The following is a 19909-nucleotide window of genomic DNA, read 5'->3' as shown; positions in this document are numbered from 1 at the left end:
CCCCACTCCTTCCACTCCCCCTTGCCCTGGGGAGCCTGGGCGACCTTGGTGATGACTCCTCCACCCTCAGTGGCCTTGGCATTCAGGTTTTGCCTGTGTGTAGTCAGCACCTCCGGGCGGTTTCCAGTGCCCTACCACCTGGTAACTGAGGAATAGGGCCCCTTGGATCCCCAGAGGAAGCCCCCTTACCCCAACCCTCCCCTGGTCCCTGTGGTTTCCCCCACCCTGTGGGACATACTTGCTAGCCCCCTGGCAAGACCCTTGCCACCCCTGTCCCAGCCTCACCGGTCTCTCAGGTTCTGCAATGGAGGAGAAGGTTGTGGGGATTCTGGGGCTGCGGGTCCCTACGGAGAAAAACACTGGAGTAGGTGAACTTTTCGGAGGTTGAGGCAGGAAGCTCTCTCTCTGCTCTCCCGCCCTGGACAGGACCTCGTTATCAAAGACCCTAAGGATCCACTCAAAGGTTTACTCCACAGATTAATGATGAAGAAACTAAGGCCCAGAGAGGGAAGGTAACATGCCCAAGGGCACACAGCAGGTGAACTAGGAGCTGGGACTGAAACTCCTGGACTGGGCTTGAAGTCATTTAGCCCATGCTCTGTCTCAGGGCCCCAAACCTCATCTATTCACCTGGCTTTGGGAACCCCCAAAACCCCCTTTGCATGGAGACCCAAGGGAGGTGGCCCTGGGCAAGCCCTGCTTCGGGGCCAGGCAGCTGGGGCCCTTGTTCCCTGGTGGTGGTGGAAAAAAATAAGCCATTTCTAAGCCATCCCCCAGGCCCCGTGCTTGCAGAATTCTCTGGGCCTCAGTCTCTTTGTCTTTCGGATGGGCTAATAGGATCTGCCATCGCCTTCCCAGCTTTACCTGAGCACTGGGGAAACTGAGGCTGTGGGTAGTACTCAGAGTGGGGGCTGGTGTGGCCTTACCTCTAACAGCCAAATGTCTTCGGGCTGGAACCAAAGCTACAGGGTTGTCCTGCGCCACCTCCCAGGGACCCAGGAACCTCAGGCGGGACCCTGGGCCCATGGGGCTGGAGCAGGCCTGAAAGGAAGCGGTGTGGGCACTGGAATCCTGGTGGTGAGTGGGACCTCCCGCCCCAGGATCCCCACCTGCCCACACCCACCGTGAAGGCCTCTGTTGTCTTTTTCTCCGTCATCCTCTGCAGGGCGCTCCGGACCTGGGGGTTGGGCATCAGGGTCAGGCCTAGGACCCTCCCCCTGACCCCCAGCCATAGGGGCCCTGCGAGTTAGCCCTGCCCACCCCACCCCCCAGCAGCCGGTGTCCCCAGCTCACCTCCCCATTGTAGGCAGCATAAACCAGGAAGATGTATGGCCCCTGGGGATAGACCCAGCATGTGGGTGGGTGTCACCCCCCCCTTGGCCCTGCGGCCACAACAGAGACACACCCAGAGATACCCAGAGATATTGAGAGACACAGGCTGATGGACACAAATCCTGCCCTGCCCCTCTCCTGCACTTGGGAGGGGACATCTGTGACATTCTATGGCAGAGAGAACCAGAAGGGGCCTTTGCCCACTCGACCCCATGCCTTCAGCCTCGGGCCACCAGACAGCCTCTCTGCCCTCTTGTCCCTCTGCGTCCCCCCACCCCAACCTGCCCCATCCTCACAGCCTCATCATGGCTGCAAGAGTGGGTGGTGGTGGTAGGGGGACACCTTCCTAAAATCGAGGCTAAATCAAGTCCTGGGACAGCAGACGTGTGAATGCATGCTGATTTGTGCCTCTAGCCGAGTGTCTCTCTGACCCTCTGTCTCTTCACCTGGAAAGCAGAAGCCCGGACTCAGCTCCTGCTGTGTGTGAAGGACTCAGCAGGGTGGCTGGGTCGTAGCTGGCTCTTCCTGCCCACACACGTGAGGACCAAGAGGGCCTGGCCACTCACAAAGTACTATCACACTTGGGGTGACAACCCTCATAGCAGCTCCATGCTGGGGCAGTGTGGATTAATTCTTCCTGTTTGATGGAGAGGGACCGTGGGGCCTGGGGCAGGGGACAGAGCAATGAGTCCCAGGCCAAAGTGTGACCCAGCAGGTGGAATTCGGAGCCTAGGCCTTCCTCAGATTCTACCTGGACAGGAAATATCCCCTGCCCTGAGGCTCAGACTGGAGGACACAGGTTGGTGTCCAGCGGGCCTCCTGGAGGCCTTCTAGCTTCAGCCTCAGAGCCTGACTGCTTGCTCCCCCTGGTTCTTAGGCCCCAACTGGGTTGATACCACCCTTCACCCTAAGACAGGCCCTGGTGCCCCCAGGCCTCCCCTCCCCCCAGCCAGCCTGTCTCCCCTCTGCAGCCTTTTACCCACTCCGCTCCTCCCACCCGAACAAAGGCAGCTTTTCAAACTCCACCCCAACCCCACAAGCACCTACCTGCCTAACATTCTCCGAGGCTCCCTGGCACCCCTGGGATCACATCTGAGCTCCTTACAACAGCTCTGGGGACCTCGTCTGGCCCCCACACCTCCTCTTGTCCCATTCTCACCAGCTCACGTGTCCCCACTTCATGTGTCCGTTGGATCCCACCATGCTCCCCTGACCTAAAACATTCCTCTCTCTCATTGAGTTTGGGTATTGGCCGACAATCACTTCCTCCAGGAAGCACCCTTTCTGCCTCCCCATGAGTGGCTCCTCTGTCCCCAGCCTGCCCCCACGTTCCCTCAGCCTCTCGGCCTCCATCATGCCATGCTGTGGGTGTGTGGCTCTTCTGGGATCCTGTGCACTAGCTGGCTCTCTCCAGTACATGGCCCAGCGCGGGCCCCCAGAGCCTGAAGGAAACAAATCCGCGCCTGCTCATGGTGCTCCTGGTGGGTGCCACGTGTGGTGCTTTGCCCTTTGCAAATGTCACCTCCCTTGAACCCCACAAGGATCCCATGGAGATGGAGAGTAGGATCCCCTGTATAGAGACGTGGAAGCTGAGGCTTGTTTCAACTTGTCCGGGCCTCCCAACAGGACTCCCTCCGCCCCAGGAACCAGAGCTGGTTAGAAGTGCGGCTCAGCTCTCCCGTCACAAAACCCTGCCCAGGAGCCACAAGGAGACACATCAGCCCCGAAGAGTGGCTGAGGCCCAGCCGAGTTCAGTCCCTCTGCCCCAGGCCGGCTCCAGGGAAGGAGGGCGGTCCTGAGGGCAGGTCCTGCCCAGCTGATGCCCCACAGTGACAGAGGGACACCTGGAGGTGAGCGGGGTGAGGAAGACAGGGAGGGACGGCAGGTGGAGGGAAGACAGAGGAGAGGAAAGGCCAGGCGTGGGGAGGGACCCGGAGAAGGCAGCCTGACTGGGGGACTTGCGTGGAGATGGTCCCGGGAACGTCCGGGCGGGCCCAGGTCACGCGCCATCTGACCCCACAAGGCAGCCTCTTCCCTCCTTCACCAGGAGACCTCGGCAAGGAAGGTCTGCGGCTGACTGAGAGGGGGAGAGGGGTCATGCTCAAGGACAAAAGCCGGCGGGGGTGGGGGGGTCAGGGGTCAACAGAAAGGGAGACACAGAGGGAGGGCCATGCCAGAGGAGGAGGGGACCGAGAAGGAACCGCAGAGAAAATTCAGAGAAGAGATGAAGAAGCGAGACAAGGGGAGCGGAAAGGATGGGGAGGGGGTCGGAGGGAGGGGGACGAGAGGTGGCACTGGTTCTGCGGCCACAGCGCTGCCCACCGGAGGGCCACCACAGGGATGACCGCCGTGGTCACCATGGCAATGGCCTGCAGCTGCCCCGGCCACCCCTGCAGGGGGGTGGGGGCACCCCAGGCAGGGTCGCAGCCTAACCCGGCAGGGCCCACATTTGAACCCAGGATGCTCTGGAAGCGTGGGGCTTGAGGAAGGGCTGCTCTGTGTCCGGGAAGGGGTGCGGCGCTGCCCTCCGCCCCCCACTGCTCAGGCCCACACAGGTCTCTGGGAGCCGTGTTTCCTTGGGAGTAGCTGGAAGCCCCGTTTTTCTTCATTTTCTGGGCGCCTCTCTGGGCATGGCCTCCATGCTCCCCAGCAGCAGCCCCTTCTTTCCTCTCTCCACTCCCACGCCTGGCTGAGAGTGGCGCGTCCCCACGGCCCAGGGCGAGAAGGCGACGTGGACGGGACCTGGTAGTCACCACCCTCGGCACCCTTCCTCGATCCCTGCTGCCCTCCCCCCCCCCCCCAACACTTCACACCTGCCCTTGGCCATGGTCAGCTCTACAAGAACACAGCATTTTGCAGCCTCTGTTCCTGCTCTGTTCCCCCGCCTGGAACAGTGCCTGGTGCCTGGCACCTCCTAGGCATTCGACAAATATCACGAGGATGGATGACTGACTGGCCCCTTCATCCCAGGAGAGGCGAGCAGGTCCCCAGGAGGAGCTCTGGGACACATGGACCCCGGGCAGAATTTGTACCTCATTTCCTGAGCTTTCTTTGTCCACCCCCGAGCCACTCCCTTTCTCAGCCCTGACAGGAGCTGGGAGGAGTAGGGGCGGGCAGCAGAAGAGCTGCCGGGGGTGCGAGGAAGGCTGAGGGGAAGGGCAGGGCCAGAGAGGCCCTGCTTGGACCCACCTCCCTCCCAGAACTCAGGCCCCTGGGGTGTGCCTGTCTGTGTCTGCATCTGGGTCCCCCCACGGGACCGCAAACCCCCTGGGCACAGGGGCCTGACCCCTCTCCGTGGCTCCCGGACACAGGCCCGCGGGAGGCCTGCTGCAGCGTCACCGGGACCGCCTCGTTCATGTGGGCTGAGCGTCGGCCTCCTGACCAAGCCCTCTCTAACTGCTGCCCTCACCAGCGCAGCGCCTAACGCTGCCCCACAGCGGGCCACCCACTGAGCCCGAGGGGACAGGTCACGGGTGGCCGAGGCCTCAAGTAGCTCTTGCACCAGCCAGGAGCCTGAACCTCTGCCACACCCCTGAGTGTCTGGACCTCAGCTCCCTCGACTGTAAACTGTGGGCACAAAATCCTCCCTGATATGCTGCTTCTTTGATTCGAGGCCTGGTTCCCACTCTTGCCCTCACCCTCCTGCCTCTTGACGACGTCCCCTGGTCGCTGTCAGTGACTCCCATGACGGAGAGGACACTCCTTTCCCGTCTCCTGACAAACCAGTCACTCCCTCTGAGCCCAGGGCCTGGAAGTACCCGAAAGGAATTGAGGCCCACGGCGGTGTAGGCCCAGGCTGGGCGAGGTGCACCAGCATGCCGACCAGCCAGGTCAGGCCCAGGACGGGCAGCAGGACCAGCACCCGCTTCACCGTGGCCCTGCAGGAGAGCAGGCAGGGCTGAGGGAGGCCGGGGTGGCCTGGGAGCCCCTGCAGGCTACTGGGTAGGGCAGCACGTGGGAGGTGTATGGAGAGGGGTCGGAGTGGCCGACCGGGGTCCCCTGCTCAGGACTTAGGTGTAGCCGGAATCTTCAGCCGGACTTGGCTGTCCCTTCTCAAACCCAGAAATGGTTGGCACTGGTGAGATGGGGTCCCAGTCCCAATCCTGGCTCAGAGGAAGGGTGTCGCAGCTGTCCAGAGGGAGGGCTAAGGCGTAGGCAGTGGATCCAGGGGGCCTGGAGTCCAAAGTCTTCCATTCTTAGGGACCCCTGGGGCTCCCTGGCTTTTCGGGGACCCACTGGCTTGGGTTGCCAAGGATGGGGTGGGGGAAAGCAAGGGCAGGGGGATCCTCCTTTCAGCAGGACATGGCCCTGGAGAGTGAGGGGAGTTCCTGCAGGGGTGGGGACCTAAATCCTCACTCTGAACCTGAACTTCTGGGGACCACCTGATCTGGGGGCCTCCCCTACCTTGTCCCTACCAGGCCATCGGTGCCATCAGTAGACGGCGAGCTCCCAGGAAAGCGGCTCGTGTCTACATGGCCTCCCACTCGTTGACACTTAGGACTGATTACCATCCCGCAGGTGACATGCGTGGGCGCATGCTCACCCACGTCCGCACACATGAGCGTGCGTGTGTGCACACACGAGCAGGGACGCATGTGCACACTTATGCGCAGGGATAGCTTTGCATCCGTGAATGCACATGGCCTCAGGTCCACATCCTGCCGCCACGGACACACATAGGCTCCCATCTGATGAGCCTCCCATCCGCTCCCCCCACTTCGGGGCCTCACCATGTCTGGATCCTGACCTGCTCCTGCAGGCAGGGCTGTGGGCTCAGCATGCGGGCATGGCGGCGGGCACTGGCCACAGTGACCATGACCACGCGGACCAGGATGCAAGTGTTGGCCTGGAGACCGGGCGTCAGCGGGTGAAAGGGCCTCCCCCTTCCCCAGCGTGACCTGCCCTGCCTCCCCCCAGGCCTCCCCGCTCACATTCAGCACGAAGAGCACAGGGCCCACAAAGGCCCAGATGGTGTCTGTGTGTACGTTGAGCCAGCAGTGCCCGGCGGCCACATAGTCATGGGGGGACATGGCCAGGGTGACAGCCACAATGGCCACAGGCACACCTGGGAGAAGAATGAGTGCCCTCGGGACCACGCCTCGCAGCCTGTCCTCTCGCGGACCTGGCCCTACCCCAGAGCTGCCGCCCATAGCTGTCCCACAGCAGCAGGCGCCCTGGTGGGCACGGGGAGATCTGGGCAGGGGGCTGGGTGGGCCTGATCCTCCGGGGGCGGCCTCGGAGCCCCGAGGGGCTGGGGAGCGGGACATCTGGGATGGAGCTGAGAGCTTAGGGATGAGAATCAGTGGAGAAGGAGGGTGGTGACCGGCATGCGGGTCAGCGGGCCACGGGGATCAGGGAGGCAGTGCTAGCAGTCGGGAGTTGACGTGGTTGGAGAGGAAGACGATGAAGAGGGGCTGGGGCTGGGCAACGCTGGGGGGTGATAGAGCTGAGCAACTTGAGCTTGCGTCAGAGATGGGTGCTGGGTGCCTGGTGGAGATGGGGATCGGGCGGTGCTGAACAGCAAGAGGCCGCACAAGGAAGAGTTGAGAACAGAGCGGAAGCAGAGAGCCGAGGGGCCTCACCCCAGCCTGTGGCGTAGTAGAGCGTCATCCTGGGGCCCGGGCGCACCCTCACGACCACCACCTTGCTCCACAGCAGGAGGCCCTCCACCAGCATCCAGGAGAATGCGACCAAAAAGAGGAGGTGCATGACAGCTGTGACGGCCACACATGCCACCTGTGGGTGGGAGGGTGGCTGAGCCCCACCAAGGCCAGCTGTGGGCGCAGCCCTGCTCTGGGTCCCTTGCCCATGCCTGGCATCGCCAACCCAAGGAGATATCCGTGGGGAAGGTCTCTGGGCAGTGCCCTGGGCCCACCTTCACCATTCTGGGCCTTTTTTCATCTCTGGGCCATGCTCCCCCCAGGAAATGGAGCCAAGTGAAGATGTGGGGGGCAACCCAGAAAAGGCTGGTCCCCCCTGAGCTCACAAGCACATCTGCTGGGTGCCCACCTTGTTGGCCTTTGCCCACTCGCTGGCCATGAGGAAGCCCTCGGCAGAGGCCAGGGAGAAGGTGAGGTTCTTGTGGACCGTGGCTCGCTCTGACTTGGGGACCCTGGACAGGCAGGAGTCCGTCACAAGGACACCAGCACCAGCCCCCACCCGCTATCAGCCTCTGCCTGCTCAGGTCCCCGTGGGTGAGCTAATGAAGACAGAGATGGCAGCTCCACAGGGGGCCCACAGCCCTAAGGGAGACCCTGGACCAAGGTCTTCTGGGACGAGGATGGACACGCCCGGAGCTCGTCTCACCCAGCTGCCAGGAAGAGCAAGAAGGTGGTGACCAGGGCGCAGAAGAACACTGCAACCCACAAATGAGAGCGTCCTCAGCAGTGACTCTTCCTCGGCGCTCCTCTGCAGGAGGGCCGAAGACCCCAGAGGACAGTAACCTTGTCGCCGCCCTGACCTGAGCAGACCAGGCCTCACCCTGTCCCGGTCCAGCAAGGCTCCCCGAGCCTCCTTGTCTGCAGGGAAGCAGGGATGGCAACAGCCCCAGGCAGCAAGGCCAGGCTTACATACAGCAGGCATTTAATAAGACAGCATTTTCATGTCCTCTCCTGCTAGCTCTCCCTAACTTGGCCCTGATCAGTCCAGCTTTCACTGATTCCACAGCTCCTGAGAGCACTGGATGGGAGGTGACACCCGCCCCACACACTGGGCTGGGGGGGGGCGTGAAGCTGACAGGCAAACAGGGCCCCGCTCTGGTTTCACGGCACGAATGTGTCTGAGAGCAAGTTTCTCTAGTGCGCTCCCCAGCACGCCAAGGGCCCCTGGCATTCCTGAGCCTCTGGCCCTGTGTCACTCAGTCTCTTAGCAAGTGACCCCTCTGAGTCCCTTGCCAGCTCTAGTGAGCACATCTGTCCTGCTCTCCTCCTGGGACTGGGTGTAAATGCTGGGTCCTCCCAGGGGCCTCCCTTGGTTCCGTCTCCTGTTCTGACCTCATCTCAGCCACGGCTTTACCTGCAGGCTCTTCATCTCCCGCTGAGCCCTCTCCTGCCCCGTCGCCCTCGGCCCCGTGGCCGGCCCCACCCCGTCACCCTCCTGTGCCCTCGCTGAGATGCCTCCCTCACCCCCCAGTTACCCAGGCCTTTGTCCCAGACCACCTCCTCCTCCCTCAGTCCCGTCTCCTCCATCTGCCCGCTGTCCCCCCAGGCCGGGCCCCTGTGCTCTGCCCCGCAGACCCCTCGCTGCTCTTTGCGCCTCCAGCTCACTCCTGGCACCAGAGGGCGCCCTCGGTGCAAATCCAACGCCCGTGGAACGCGCTCCTGTTGGTCCCCTGCCCAGTGCATGAGCATCCTGGGCTCTGGGATCTGACCCCTGCACTTGTCCCTCCGCCTTCTTCCTCTCCTGGGCTTGGCACCGGGAGCTCCAGACACGTCGAAGTTCTGGAATGTGCTCAGTCTGCCTGCCATTTCTAGTCTCCTTGCCTTTGCTCAGACTGACTCTGCTGCGAATGCCTTTCTGTTCCACTCTTGGTCATCATTTAAGACTTGGTTCCGACATCACCTCCCCACTGCCCCCGCCCAACGCTACCTCCCTGGGACTCACCTGGACGTCATACACCTGCAACAGGACAGCAAAGTTGGTGCTGTGGTTGCAGAAGCAGGCAGTCGAGTCCTCGTACACGGTGGCCACAGAACAGTCCACGAGAGCCCTGTGTCTGGGCTGGGGGGAGGGCAGGGAACAGAAGGGCTCTTGAAATGGGGTGGGGGTGGGGGTAGCTGGCAAGCCGGGGAAAGTCTCTCTCCAAAGCTTGGGGTCCATCACTGCTCTGCGTCCAACCAGCTTTGTGACCTTGGGCAAGCCTCAGTTTCCCATCTGTAAAATGCACTTAACACTCTCAGGGATGATAGGGGGCCATGGGGCCAATACCAGTGGTTACAACTGATTAATTGCATTAATTACTAAATGACAGTGATTGATGTTTAGCTAAGGATCCAGGGCAGGGAGCTGGGGCTCAGCTCTGAACCCTCCTCTGCTCCTTCACATGCCCAAGGGCCCTGGCCTTGGATATATCATCAAATCTAACACCTATTTGACAGATGGGTCTCTTCCTAGGCACCCCACAGAGTGAGCTCGCATATCTCCCATGACGGGGAGCTTACTTCCTCCTGGGTAACAGATTCTCTTGCTCCAGCTTGTGCTGGGGCTGGGGAGGGGCCTGAGGCAAGACAGGTGGTGATTGGAGACCAAAAAACACACCTCATCCTCAAGCAGAATGGATGGCTTAAAAAAAACAAACACCAAATTGCCTTAATTAAAGAACTTGGAAATGGAAACTCACCCGCTACTGAAGTTCCAGAAAGCACAGACCGGCTCCACCAGTTTCTGTGGGAAGGCCTGAGGGCAGGAAACAGGAACAGAGCAGGTGTGTGAGTGTGTATGGGGGGCATGCAGGTGTGCGAACGAGTATGGAGAGGAGAGACCAGGAGGATGCAGGGGGATGTTGAGGCCTCTGAGTTGGAGGGACCAGGGGTTGCCCAGCGTGGGTCATGGGTGAAGAAGCAGGGAAAAAAGGCCAGTGGGGAGGCAGAGGGGAGGGAAGGGCGGGAGGCTTGCTGCTAACATCATGTATAATATTGAAATACTGGGAACAAGCTAAATGCCCATCCTTTGGGGAGCGGTTAAACCACCATGACATCCCTCTTGGGATGCTCTGCACCTGGTAAGATGAACAGACAGGTCTCTATCTACTGGCAGGGAAAGAGCTCCGTTATACATTGCTCAATAAAGAAAAAAGCTGCACATCATCATGTATAATATGAATTTATTTATGTAAAAAAAATATATATATGGTCTATATAATCGTGAACACTCACACAAAAGGTCTGGGATTAAATGCACAGCTAATTTAACCATGGCTAGGTCTCAGTTTGAATGTGTCATAATGAACATATTAGTACTTTTGTAATTAAACAATGACAACAACATAGATTTTATAAGATGTCATTAAGCAACCGGTGGTACTAGCCCCAGTCCAGGCAGGGAAAGTGACCTGAGCTCAGGACTTGGGCTATGTGTCCCGACTGGAAAGGGTAACAGCAATGTCACCTCACTAGAATATGAGACTCTGTGTCATGTTTTTCATGTCCTTTATTGTGACTGATCTTCATAGCAACCTAGGAGACAGGTATAAATTCATGTAATTTCAAATGAGGAAACTGAGCTTAAGAGAGGGACATTAATCTGCTCAAGATCACACAGCACAGAGCTGAGGGTGGGTCCTGACTTGGTCATGCTCTTTCCACCACTCTGTGATGATGCCTCTCGAGGGTGTAGTATTTCTTGGGTTGACTGAATTATCATCCAGTGTATTCATTCATCTGTAATATTTTTCCTAGGTCTCCGATCCTATGGTAGGTGTTGGGAACACAAAGAAAACCTGTTATTTGCTTTTAAAATGGATGATTGTTGGGGCACCTAGGTGGCTCAGTTGGTTAAGCGTCTGACTTTAGTTCAGGTCATGATCTCAGGGTCCCGGGATCGAGCCCCACATAGGGCTCCCTGCTCCGCAGGCAGCCTGCTTCTCCCTCTCCCACTCCCCCTGCTTGTGTTCCCTCTCTCGCTGTGTGTCTCTCTCTCTCAAATAAATAAACAAAATCTTCAAAAAAAAAAAAAAAAGAGGAGCAAACTATTGAAACAGGCAACAATATGGATGATTCTCAAAAACCCCAGCTGACAAAAGATGCTAGAGCACAGCATATACTATGATTCCATTTATGGGAAACACTAGAAAAGACAGAATCTATAGTCACAAGAAGTAGATCAGTGATTCCCTGGTATGAAAGGGGAGGAAGATTGCCTGGCATGGGGGCCAAAGAAGCCCTTTGGGAAGGTGGAAACGGTCTTTACCTTGGTTAGGGCAGAGGTCCCTGAGTGTATATGCTGGTCAAAACCCATCAAGTTGTATACTTAAAATGGACCTTTTAGTGTATGGAAATTTATCTGCTTCAATCAAATTGATTTTTACAATCTTGGGATGACATACCAAAGACTGATAAACTGTGGGGTATGTGTACATGTGTGTACGTGTCCACGATTCGTGGTTGTGGGCAAAGCTGACTTTAGCTTTCTCTGAAACTAATGTTTCAAAAGCAGGAAGGAATTTGTGTATTTCATGTAATGAAATTAAGCAACATTTCTTGGCGATCTTTCCCTGTCAGGTTATAGAAAAAGACCTGTTCCTTGCATAACCCTAGCGGGTTATTCCAGTGCGTAGCTGCACGTGGCTTTTTGCGCAGTCCCCCTTGGTGGGCACTTCGACTGTTCCAGATCTCAGGAGCACGTTGCCATGCAGACCTCTGCACATTTCCCTGGATGTTCCAATGAGAACCACCAGTGTTTCGAGTCATGCACACGTATAATGAAATCTCAGCTCTGCCGCTTACAAGCTGGGGCCCATCACAGCCCCTCTGCCAAGCTCACTTTTTGCCTATGTCGAATGGGCAGTTGGAGAATTACATGAACGTTGCTTATTTAAGGCACCCAGCATAAAGGGAGTGTGGAATATACTACTTCTCTTTCCGTTCCCTTGAAGACAATGGGGTAGCTTGTGAATGGGTATTTTTCTTGAACATTTTTAGATCTTGGTTTAAATGAATGAATATTGGGGTAGGGGGCATCAAACCAGGATAAGTGTAGTGGGGTGGCAGTTCCCAGAAGCCGCCCCCTGCCCAGTACCTGGGCCTGGTGCTGTAGGTGAAAGGTCACGGCCGTGCTGACCTCCCCGGTTTCATCCCATACCCCAGAGGAGATGATGGCTGAGCCCACCTGGGTGCTTAGAAACCTGCGGGGAGAAAGGGAGCTTTTAAGGGCACCAGCTGGCTGTGTGGGAGAGGTCCTGGACGGCCTGGAGAGGGGGAGATGATACCCTTTGTGTCCAAAGAAACATCAGGAAATGTCCTGTGCTTGGAATTAGGGCACATGGGTTCCAGTTTTGCTTTGGGGACTTGCTAGTAAATTCAGTAAGCCCTGTCTTCTGACTGAGTCTCAGTACTGAAGCCAGGACCCCAGACCGTCGTCAAGCCAGGTTCCAGGGGCACGCCTTTGGCAGGCCCAGAGAGATTGTATGTGTTGGGGAAGGGAAGGGTTTGGTCCTGGCTGCTAAAGGCAGATGTACCTATCAGAATGAGGGCTCTGGGATGAGATGGAGGCCTGGCCTTCTCTGGGGAGGGGATCCAGACCCTCAACAGCCTACTGGGTGGGGCCCACTCACCTCTGCGTCTTGCTTGTCTCTTCTGAGCTGTGAGAGGCCTGGGGCTCTAGGCCAGGATCCCCTAGGGTGTGCTGGAAGACACTCGAGCTGAACCAGCTGTGGATCACGGTGACTCTGGAGAGGCCTGGATGAGGGGGAGGGGGCCCAAGACCCCACCCTGTGACTGAGCAAGTGCCACGGGTTGGCCCCGAGGGAGCTGCTCTGCCCACCTTACAGATAGGGAAACTGAGGCTCATAGAGATTAACTGCCTTCCCAAAGATCACACAGTTAATAAGTGGTAGAACTGGAATTCCAACCAGCCATGGTTCATGCACTTAACCAGACAGCTCTAAGGCTTTTGGCTCCATGTCCTGATTTCCAGCCCCGGGTGGCAGCAAGGGTGGAGGCTCCCTCCACCACCCACTTCCAAGAGGAAATGCGTGGAGTTCAGTGGAGGAGACTCAGTGAACACCTACTATGTGACAAGTGCTTTTAACCTCATAACAACCCACAAGGCAAGTACAAAGAGGACAGTCTTACAGATAAGGAAACAGGCTCTGAACTGTGAGGTGACTTATTCAAAGTAGTGGAGTTAGCAACATGCGGGCTGACCCAGACCCCAAGAGGGACCCACTCCCCACCCGTCCCCCATACCCACCTTTCCCGAGGAGCTGCTTCACTTCACTTGCGGGGATGCGGATGTGGCCGGGCCCTTCTGGATGCCCATGGGGCATCGTGAACACATAGCCCTCTTTGCTGGCCTCCTTCAAGTGTAGGCTCTGCACCTCCAGACCTGGGATCAAACGGGGCTGGGTGGCTAGACCTCCAGAGGGAGGTCTTTCTGCTGAGCTGGCCTCCGCCAGCAGGGTCCGCCTCCCCTCTCCTGGCCACAGGTCCAGGCCACTAATCCAGCTCAGAGAGGCTCAGCACCTCGCCCAAGGTAAGTCTGACTTCTTCAAGTCCAGGGCAGAGGATCACTGAGAGGCAGGTCCCTGGGGGCCAGGAACCAAATATCAATGTGCCCCCAGAAACCACTGGGTGCCCAAAGGACACAGTTTTTGCCAAAGTTCCACCATATGCGCCCCAGTCAATCTACAAACACTCACTGAGTGTGTACTTGGGTCTGGCCTGAGATGCAGAAATGACTCAGAAATGGTCCTGGCACTCAGGGAGCTTCAGGAGGAATGAGGTCATTACCACAAATGCAACAAGAGATATGTTCAAGCCGCCGGGGTGACAGCGGAAGGAGGAACTGACTGTCAGGAGAGAGCTAAAACCAGGCAAGGCTTCCTGGAGAAGTTGATGCTCCAGCAAGGTTCTGAAGGATAGATAGGAGTTTGCTAGGAGGTCAAGGGAGAGAGGGCATCTGGAGGGAGGGCAGGGCTCGGGCAAAGGCAGGAAACAGAATGAAAGTGATGGAGGCTGAGAAGAGACGTCTGAGCCTCGGCCCCGCGCAGGGCCCAGCTGTGTGGGATGGGTGGCTAAGCAGGCTCACCGGCTCGCCAGCACTGGATGTGCAGTCGGGGCCGCTCAGAGGTCAGCACGGGCCTCAGCAGGGGCGCCAGGCGCTGTACACTTGCCACCAGGGCCATGGGGCTGCCGACCACCTGGGAGGAGCCGCATCTCAGCTCCCTCCCGCTCCGCACCCTGCTGCCCCCCGCTCTGCCCGCTGTGGTGAACGCATTCCCAGCGATCAATCGGTGAAGCGGCCTCCCTGCTGCAGATGCTTGGTGGCTCCTCAGGGCCTCCAGGATCAAGTCCTGGGTCCTCAGGCCGGTGTTGAGGCCTGGCCCGATGGGCCTCCTCTGACCTCTCCGAGCCTCTCCTGAGCCACAGCATCGCCTAGCCCAGGCGAAGGCCTCCCAGTGCTCTGTGCCTCCTGGCTGGTCGTTGGCCAACTGGGCACACTCTGAAGGGGGGTTCGTGCCTCCCCCTTCTTTGGTCTCAGTGCTAGACCTACAGAAGGTGCTCAACCTTTAGATTCCAAAAGAGAAGCCATGTGGGGGGTGAGGCCCGCATGGGGGGCGAGGGCGTGCAGTAATGGGACAACTTCTCTGGAGAGCAGCTATCCTGTGTTCCTGAGCATCTGGGCTGTTTTGGAAGACAAGATGGCTGAACACCCAGCATAGAAGACCTCCCTCTTAAGGGGGTCACCAGGTTCTTGGATATGGGGGAGGTCCTTATGGATTAGTGGCTCTTATTTCCAACTGCAGAAATTATTACTCAAGAGTGGTTGTGTGTGGAAGTTCAACTTCTGTAATAGACAAAAAAGGAGCTTCTGGGGTTCCTGGGTGGCTCAGTTGGTTGAAGTGTCTGCCTTCAGCTCAGGTCAGGATCCCAGAGTCCCCAGGTCAAGTCCCACATCAGGCTCCCTCCTCAGGGAGCCTGCTTTTCCCTCTCCCTCTGCTGCTCCCCCTGCTTGTGCTCTCTCTCTCAAATAAATAAATAAAATCTTTTTTTTTTTTTTTTTTTAAGAGGAGCTTCTTTTGATGGATGGAGAGCTAGAGCGCAGCAATGGGTACTGACTGGCCCATGGCCGCACGAGCTGGGGGGAAGGATGGAGCTGGAGCCCAGGCCCCCCGCCCGCCTCCCCCAGCCCTGCCAGCCTCACCTCGCTGACTGAGAGCCACGCTCCAGCCAACTGCTCCTCCAGGACCAGGCTGGCCACAGACACAATGCCCCGGCCTAGCTGCTCCCAGGGCCCACTTAAAGGCTCTGGCTCCCCAGCCCTGAGGGCTGTCACCCTCTTCAGGAAGTGCACAACGGCCAGCAATGCAGCAGGCCCCAGGGGAGCTGCCTCCTTTGCCAGGACTCTCTCCAGGATGCCCAGGAAGCTGGAGGTCTCAGCCGGCGACAGGTGTCCATGGACTTCAGAGAGAGGGTCCGTGAGGAGCTGTGGGCAGAGAAGCCACTTACAGCTGGTCTGGCTGTTAGGAGAGACCTCCCAGGGGCCCTGCTTGGGCCCCACTAGGGTCTTCTTGGTGGGCACATGTCAAACATGTCATAAGCCCTCGGCTTTCAAGAGCTCCAAAATAGGGAATATGAACAACCTTAATTGCTGAAGACATGTTAGGTGGGTGTCCCCTTTATAGGTGAGGAAACTGAGGTGCAGGGAGGTGACCCATAGTGTCCCCAGACTCTTCAGCCCCCTGGAAGGGGGGCTCACCACAATGGTGTTGGCCAAGGCATTGACTCGGCTGATAACATCCTGGCCAGGCCATGACTGGGCGTCCTGCAGCCGCTGATAAGTCTCTGCAAAGGAGAGGATGGATGGACGCTCGAGCGACATGGCCCAGGGGTGCCCCATCCACCATTTGCTGCCCAGGGAGGAAGAGCATATTGGCAGCTGTGTTTCTGGAGCCTTACAGTGTTCTAGATGGGGAAACTGAGTCATACAATGGCAAAATCACTTGCCCAAGGACACACAGCTGGGATTCACCTCCGGGTCTGTCTGGCCCCACTGTCCTGTGGTTTGGACTCTGTGGAGACCCTGAGACTTTAAGAATATTCTGAATTCCCCGTTTGTACCAACTGCTCCCTCCCCCTTGGCCTACACTGGTCCATACCCGGCTTCCCCTTCAGCAGGGCCCCGGGCACTGCCAGGGCGCACCTGTCCAGTGGCAGCACAGGAAGGGCCGTGGTTGAAGGCAGAGCAAAGAGCCCTCGGTACGGGATCCTGGGTTCCACGTAGGGCACTCCTCTGAGGGCACTGGCAGGGATGGGACAGGTGTCAGGGATGTACCTGGCTCCCAAGCAGCCCCTGTGACCCACCGGCCTGTTCGGGCCTTGAAGGCACCTGTACACCGTAGGGGGCCAGGACGCACAGCCCCCGAGTTAGGGGGCAACGTGGGAACCCGGGTGAAGGGCGCTGTAGCCAGCACAAGGCCGGTCAAGGACGCTACGCGGTGACCCTACTCACTCAGGCTACGGAGACTGGGCATTTGCCCGACCCGCTTGGGGAGGGCGTGACCAGGGCTGGGCGTGGCCAGGTTCGCAAGAGGTGGGCTGGGTCTCGAGCTCAGAAGGCCGCTTACAGGAGCCAGGGGGCGGGGCGTTGAGCCGAACGGTGGGGCGGGGCCTAGCAGCCAGTGGGCGGGGCGGGGCGGGGCGGGGCGTACCGGGACAGAGAAGGCGCACCCGCAGGGGCGGGAGCAGCGACGGCGTGACGTCCAGGGCGCCCAGGTCCCAGCGGAAGAGCAGGCCGCCGGGGGGCGCCGCACAGGCCCGCGCCCGGGGCAGCTGCGCGGGGCTCAGCGCCCGAGCCCACAGGTGGAAGCCGGTGAGATTGCCGCTGAAGGCATCGCGCGCCGAGAAGCCGCCACCCAGAGAGTCCTGATCCTGGCCCAGCACGAGGATGCCGCCCGCTGGCACCGGGTGGCCCGCGCCCAGTCCCCGCGCCCCGGCGCGCTGCCGCCCGTCGGCAAACAGCGCCCAGCGCCCGCCGCGCTGCTCCCACGTGGCGCACACGTGGTGCCAGCGGCCGTCGGCGCGGAAGGCGGCGAGGGAGGGCGCGTGGTGGCCGCGCACCACAAGCGCCGCGTGCACGGCGCCGCCCGGCTCGGCGAAGGCGCGCAGCTGCAGCGCGTTGGGCAGCGCCGGCGCCGCGAGGGAGAAGAGCGCGGCCGTGTCGGGCGAGGCGGCGTCCCACTGCACGTGCGCGCACGCGGTCAGCGCCCCCAGCGCGGGCAGGGGCGTCCGCAGCCGCGCCGCCTTGTCCGCAGTCCGCTCCCTGAACACCAGCACGGCCGTGGTGAGCGCGCCTGCGGGGACATGCGGGCCGGGACCTCAGTGTCCCCAGCTGCGCACAGCCTCTGGCTACCCACTGGCGCAGCTGCAGGGCCCCTTCTGGGCTTTGGGGTATCTCCCTCTCTCGGGAAGGAAGAAATGGGGGCTCCAGGGCCCATACCCAGGCTGTCAACCCTCTATTTTAGTCCAGGACAAGGGAACCTGGAGATGCGACGGGGACTTCTGGGCTCCACCCAAGAGGACTGTCACTGTGGGCTCCCTCTCTGGAGGTCGCCAAAGCCTCTGCCCCCTACCTCCTCCTCCCAGGCCTTGGGCCCACACTCACGTCTTTTCGGGGGTCTCCGAAGAAGGGCCTCTTTTTGGCCCACCCAGATGGGGTTGGGCAGCCATGGAGCAAGGACCTCAGGTCGGGGCGCGAGTGCCAGGTGGCCAAACCTCTGCTCACAGGACTCTTGAGCCTGCCACCAGCTCAGCTGCTGCCCTGGAGACTTGCACACCCCATCTGTAGTCTCCACCACCTCACTGGGGCCCACTGGAGCTGCAGGGTCAGAGGAGAGACAGTGTGGGAGAGCAGTGTGTGCCCATGTGACCCTTGAAGTGGGGCTGGCCGTGGACATTGAACTGGGACTCATTCAAGGCTGAATGCTCTGTGACCTGGCAGGTCTAGTCCCTTTGCTGAGCCTGTTTTGTCATCTGTATGGTGGCAAGAATAAGATGGACCCAAGTGAAACCTTCAGCCCAGGGCCCGGGATGATGGGGTTGAACTAAATGGCATCTTTCTCCTTCCTTTGCCTTAGAGGCCAGTGCACCAGGTGGACCACAGGCTGGCTGAGCTGGGGGAAGGGGGAGCCCCTCTGGGGCCCTCATACCAACCTGTCACCCAGGAGCTCCTTGATTCAGCTGGTGAGTTGGAGGGGGTCCCAGAGAGACTCCTTATCTGAGAAAGAAGAGGACAGGTCGGGGCTGGGTCAGGTCAGTTATTGAATACCTACTGTGTGCGCCAGCAGGATGCATTGGAAGCTGCAAGCTTTGGAGTCAGACCTGGGTTCAAGTCCCCCCCCCCCCCCCCGGAGTGGATAAGCTAAGGGCTTATCTCATGTGACCTTCACAATGACCTCAGAGGTGCCCACTTGGAACCCAGCAACTTTGAGTCCCCGTGGCCGCCTCCCCCCAGCCCCCCCTCCCCCACCATCCCCCAGGTTCAGGTACCAGGAGGTAGAAGACGCAGTAGCACCAGGAGGCCATTCTGAATCCAGCAGGGGCAGGTGAGGGACAGCAAGGGTCACAGATGTGGCCACTGTGGACTGAAGAAGGAAAGAAGCAAAGGAAAGGAGCTCAGCGTCCTGCCTTACTACCCCCTCTGTCTCCTACGGGGTCATCTTCCCCCATGTTTGGCTCCCGGAACCTTACTGGGCTGGGAGCCCAGGATGGGCTGGGCACATCTACTTGACATTTACTTGCACAAAAGGATGGTCTCCAGGAGCCCCTTCTAGTACCACAGCTGGGGAACGCTGTAGCCCTGGTGAGCTGGGAACGGCTGGGGGGTGGGGAGGGAAGGCAGCAGCCCCAGCCTGGCCAGAGAGAGGCGGAAACAGAGGACGGGATCCCTGTTAGGCTTCCTTGTGTTCTTTTGGGCTCAGAGCTTGGCATTCAAGGCTCTGCTTCACGAAGTCTCTGCTTCATGAGGCCTCTGCTGAGCTCGCTGGCCTCACTGGTCTCACTATCCACTTCCCCCCTACCCCCCTGCAGTCACCTGTCCCCCAAGTTGCTCCCATTTCTCCGGGCAGCATCTCTTCTAAGACCTTTGAGTGCACTCTCCCTCTTGCCTGGACTGGCCTCCCACTCCCTCAGCACCTCCCGGAGGACCGGTCTCTGATCACTGCCTCCACCCTGCACCGATGGCAGGCCTGCCATGGCCATGCGCTGTAGTGAGTTGAGGATACCCGAATCGTGGGTGGTTTGGGGGTCACTCTTAGCAGTCTGGGGGGCTTCAGGCTTCCTGGGTCTCTATCCCAACAGTGACCAAGCACCAGTGGGTCCCAGAAAACACTGGAGAACAAAGAATGCTCCTCTGTGGCCTGCCAGCTGGCCTCATGCCATCTGGACGTCTGGAGCCATCACCAGTGATAATTCATACCCTTTTCCCCTTTCCAGATAAAGGGCCTAAGTGTGAAAATCAAACACATCCCCACACAGGAATACATGGGGGTTCACACTTGGGATTCTGAAAAGCACTTTATTGTCACTTTCCCCCTTTTTATTTATTTATTTATTTTAATTAAGTAGGCTCCACACCCAAGGTGGGGCTTGAACCCACCACCCCGAGATCAAGAGTTGCATGCTGTACCCACGGAGCCAGCCAGGCGCCCCACTTTTGCTTTTTTAAACAGCACCTGACCCCCCCCCCCCCCCACCTTCTGGGTGGGGAATGATAGGAGTCTGGTCCAAGACTGAGCCTTGGTCCCTAGCATGTGCTGGGCACATAGTATGTGCTCATTAAACGCTGACCGCCTCACTCCCCTGTTCACGTTTGCCCGTATTTGTCCCCCACAAACTCCTTGCCCCACCTTCCTTGCTCACCA

At 59.1% G+C, this 19909-nt stretch overlaps 1 protein-coding gene across 1 annotated transcript; it reads right to left on the bottom strand.

The window, feature by feature from the left end:
* Positions 1-281: 281 nt before the first annotated feature.
* On the bottom strand, positions 282-18572 carry ADGRD2 (adhesion G protein-coupled receptor D2). Its single transcript, XM_045881878.2, is given in 24 exon segments — positions 282-344; positions 1133-1177; positions 1294-1335; positions 5091-5134; positions 5137-5210; positions 6063-6178; positions 6264-6397; positions 6915-7068; positions 7342-7444; positions 7639-7683; positions 7685-7740; positions 8935-9029; positions 9032-9080; positions 12067-12172; positions 12602-12725; positions 13240-13374; positions 14077-14188; positions 15193-15474; positions 15748-15833; positions 16192-16290; positions 16700-17341; positions 17653-17865; positions 18201-18264; positions 18537-18572. Coding segments are annotated over 24 exon segments (2919 nt in total).
* Positions 18573-19909: the final 1337 nt, after the last annotated feature.

This window comes from Mirounga angustirostris, unplaced genomic scaffold, assembly GCF_029215605.1.
Source record: "Mirounga angustirostris isolate CCGP_5_RB_7025 unplaced genomic scaffold, mMirAng1.0.hap1 SCAF_15, whole genome shotgun sequence".
NCBI classification, from domain to species: Eukaryota; Metazoa; Chordata; class Mammalia; order Carnivora; family Phocidae; genus Mirounga; species Mirounga angustirostris.
The sequence above is the reverse complement of the archived record's forward strand: the minus strand, read 5'-3'. Positions and strand labels throughout refer to the sequence as shown.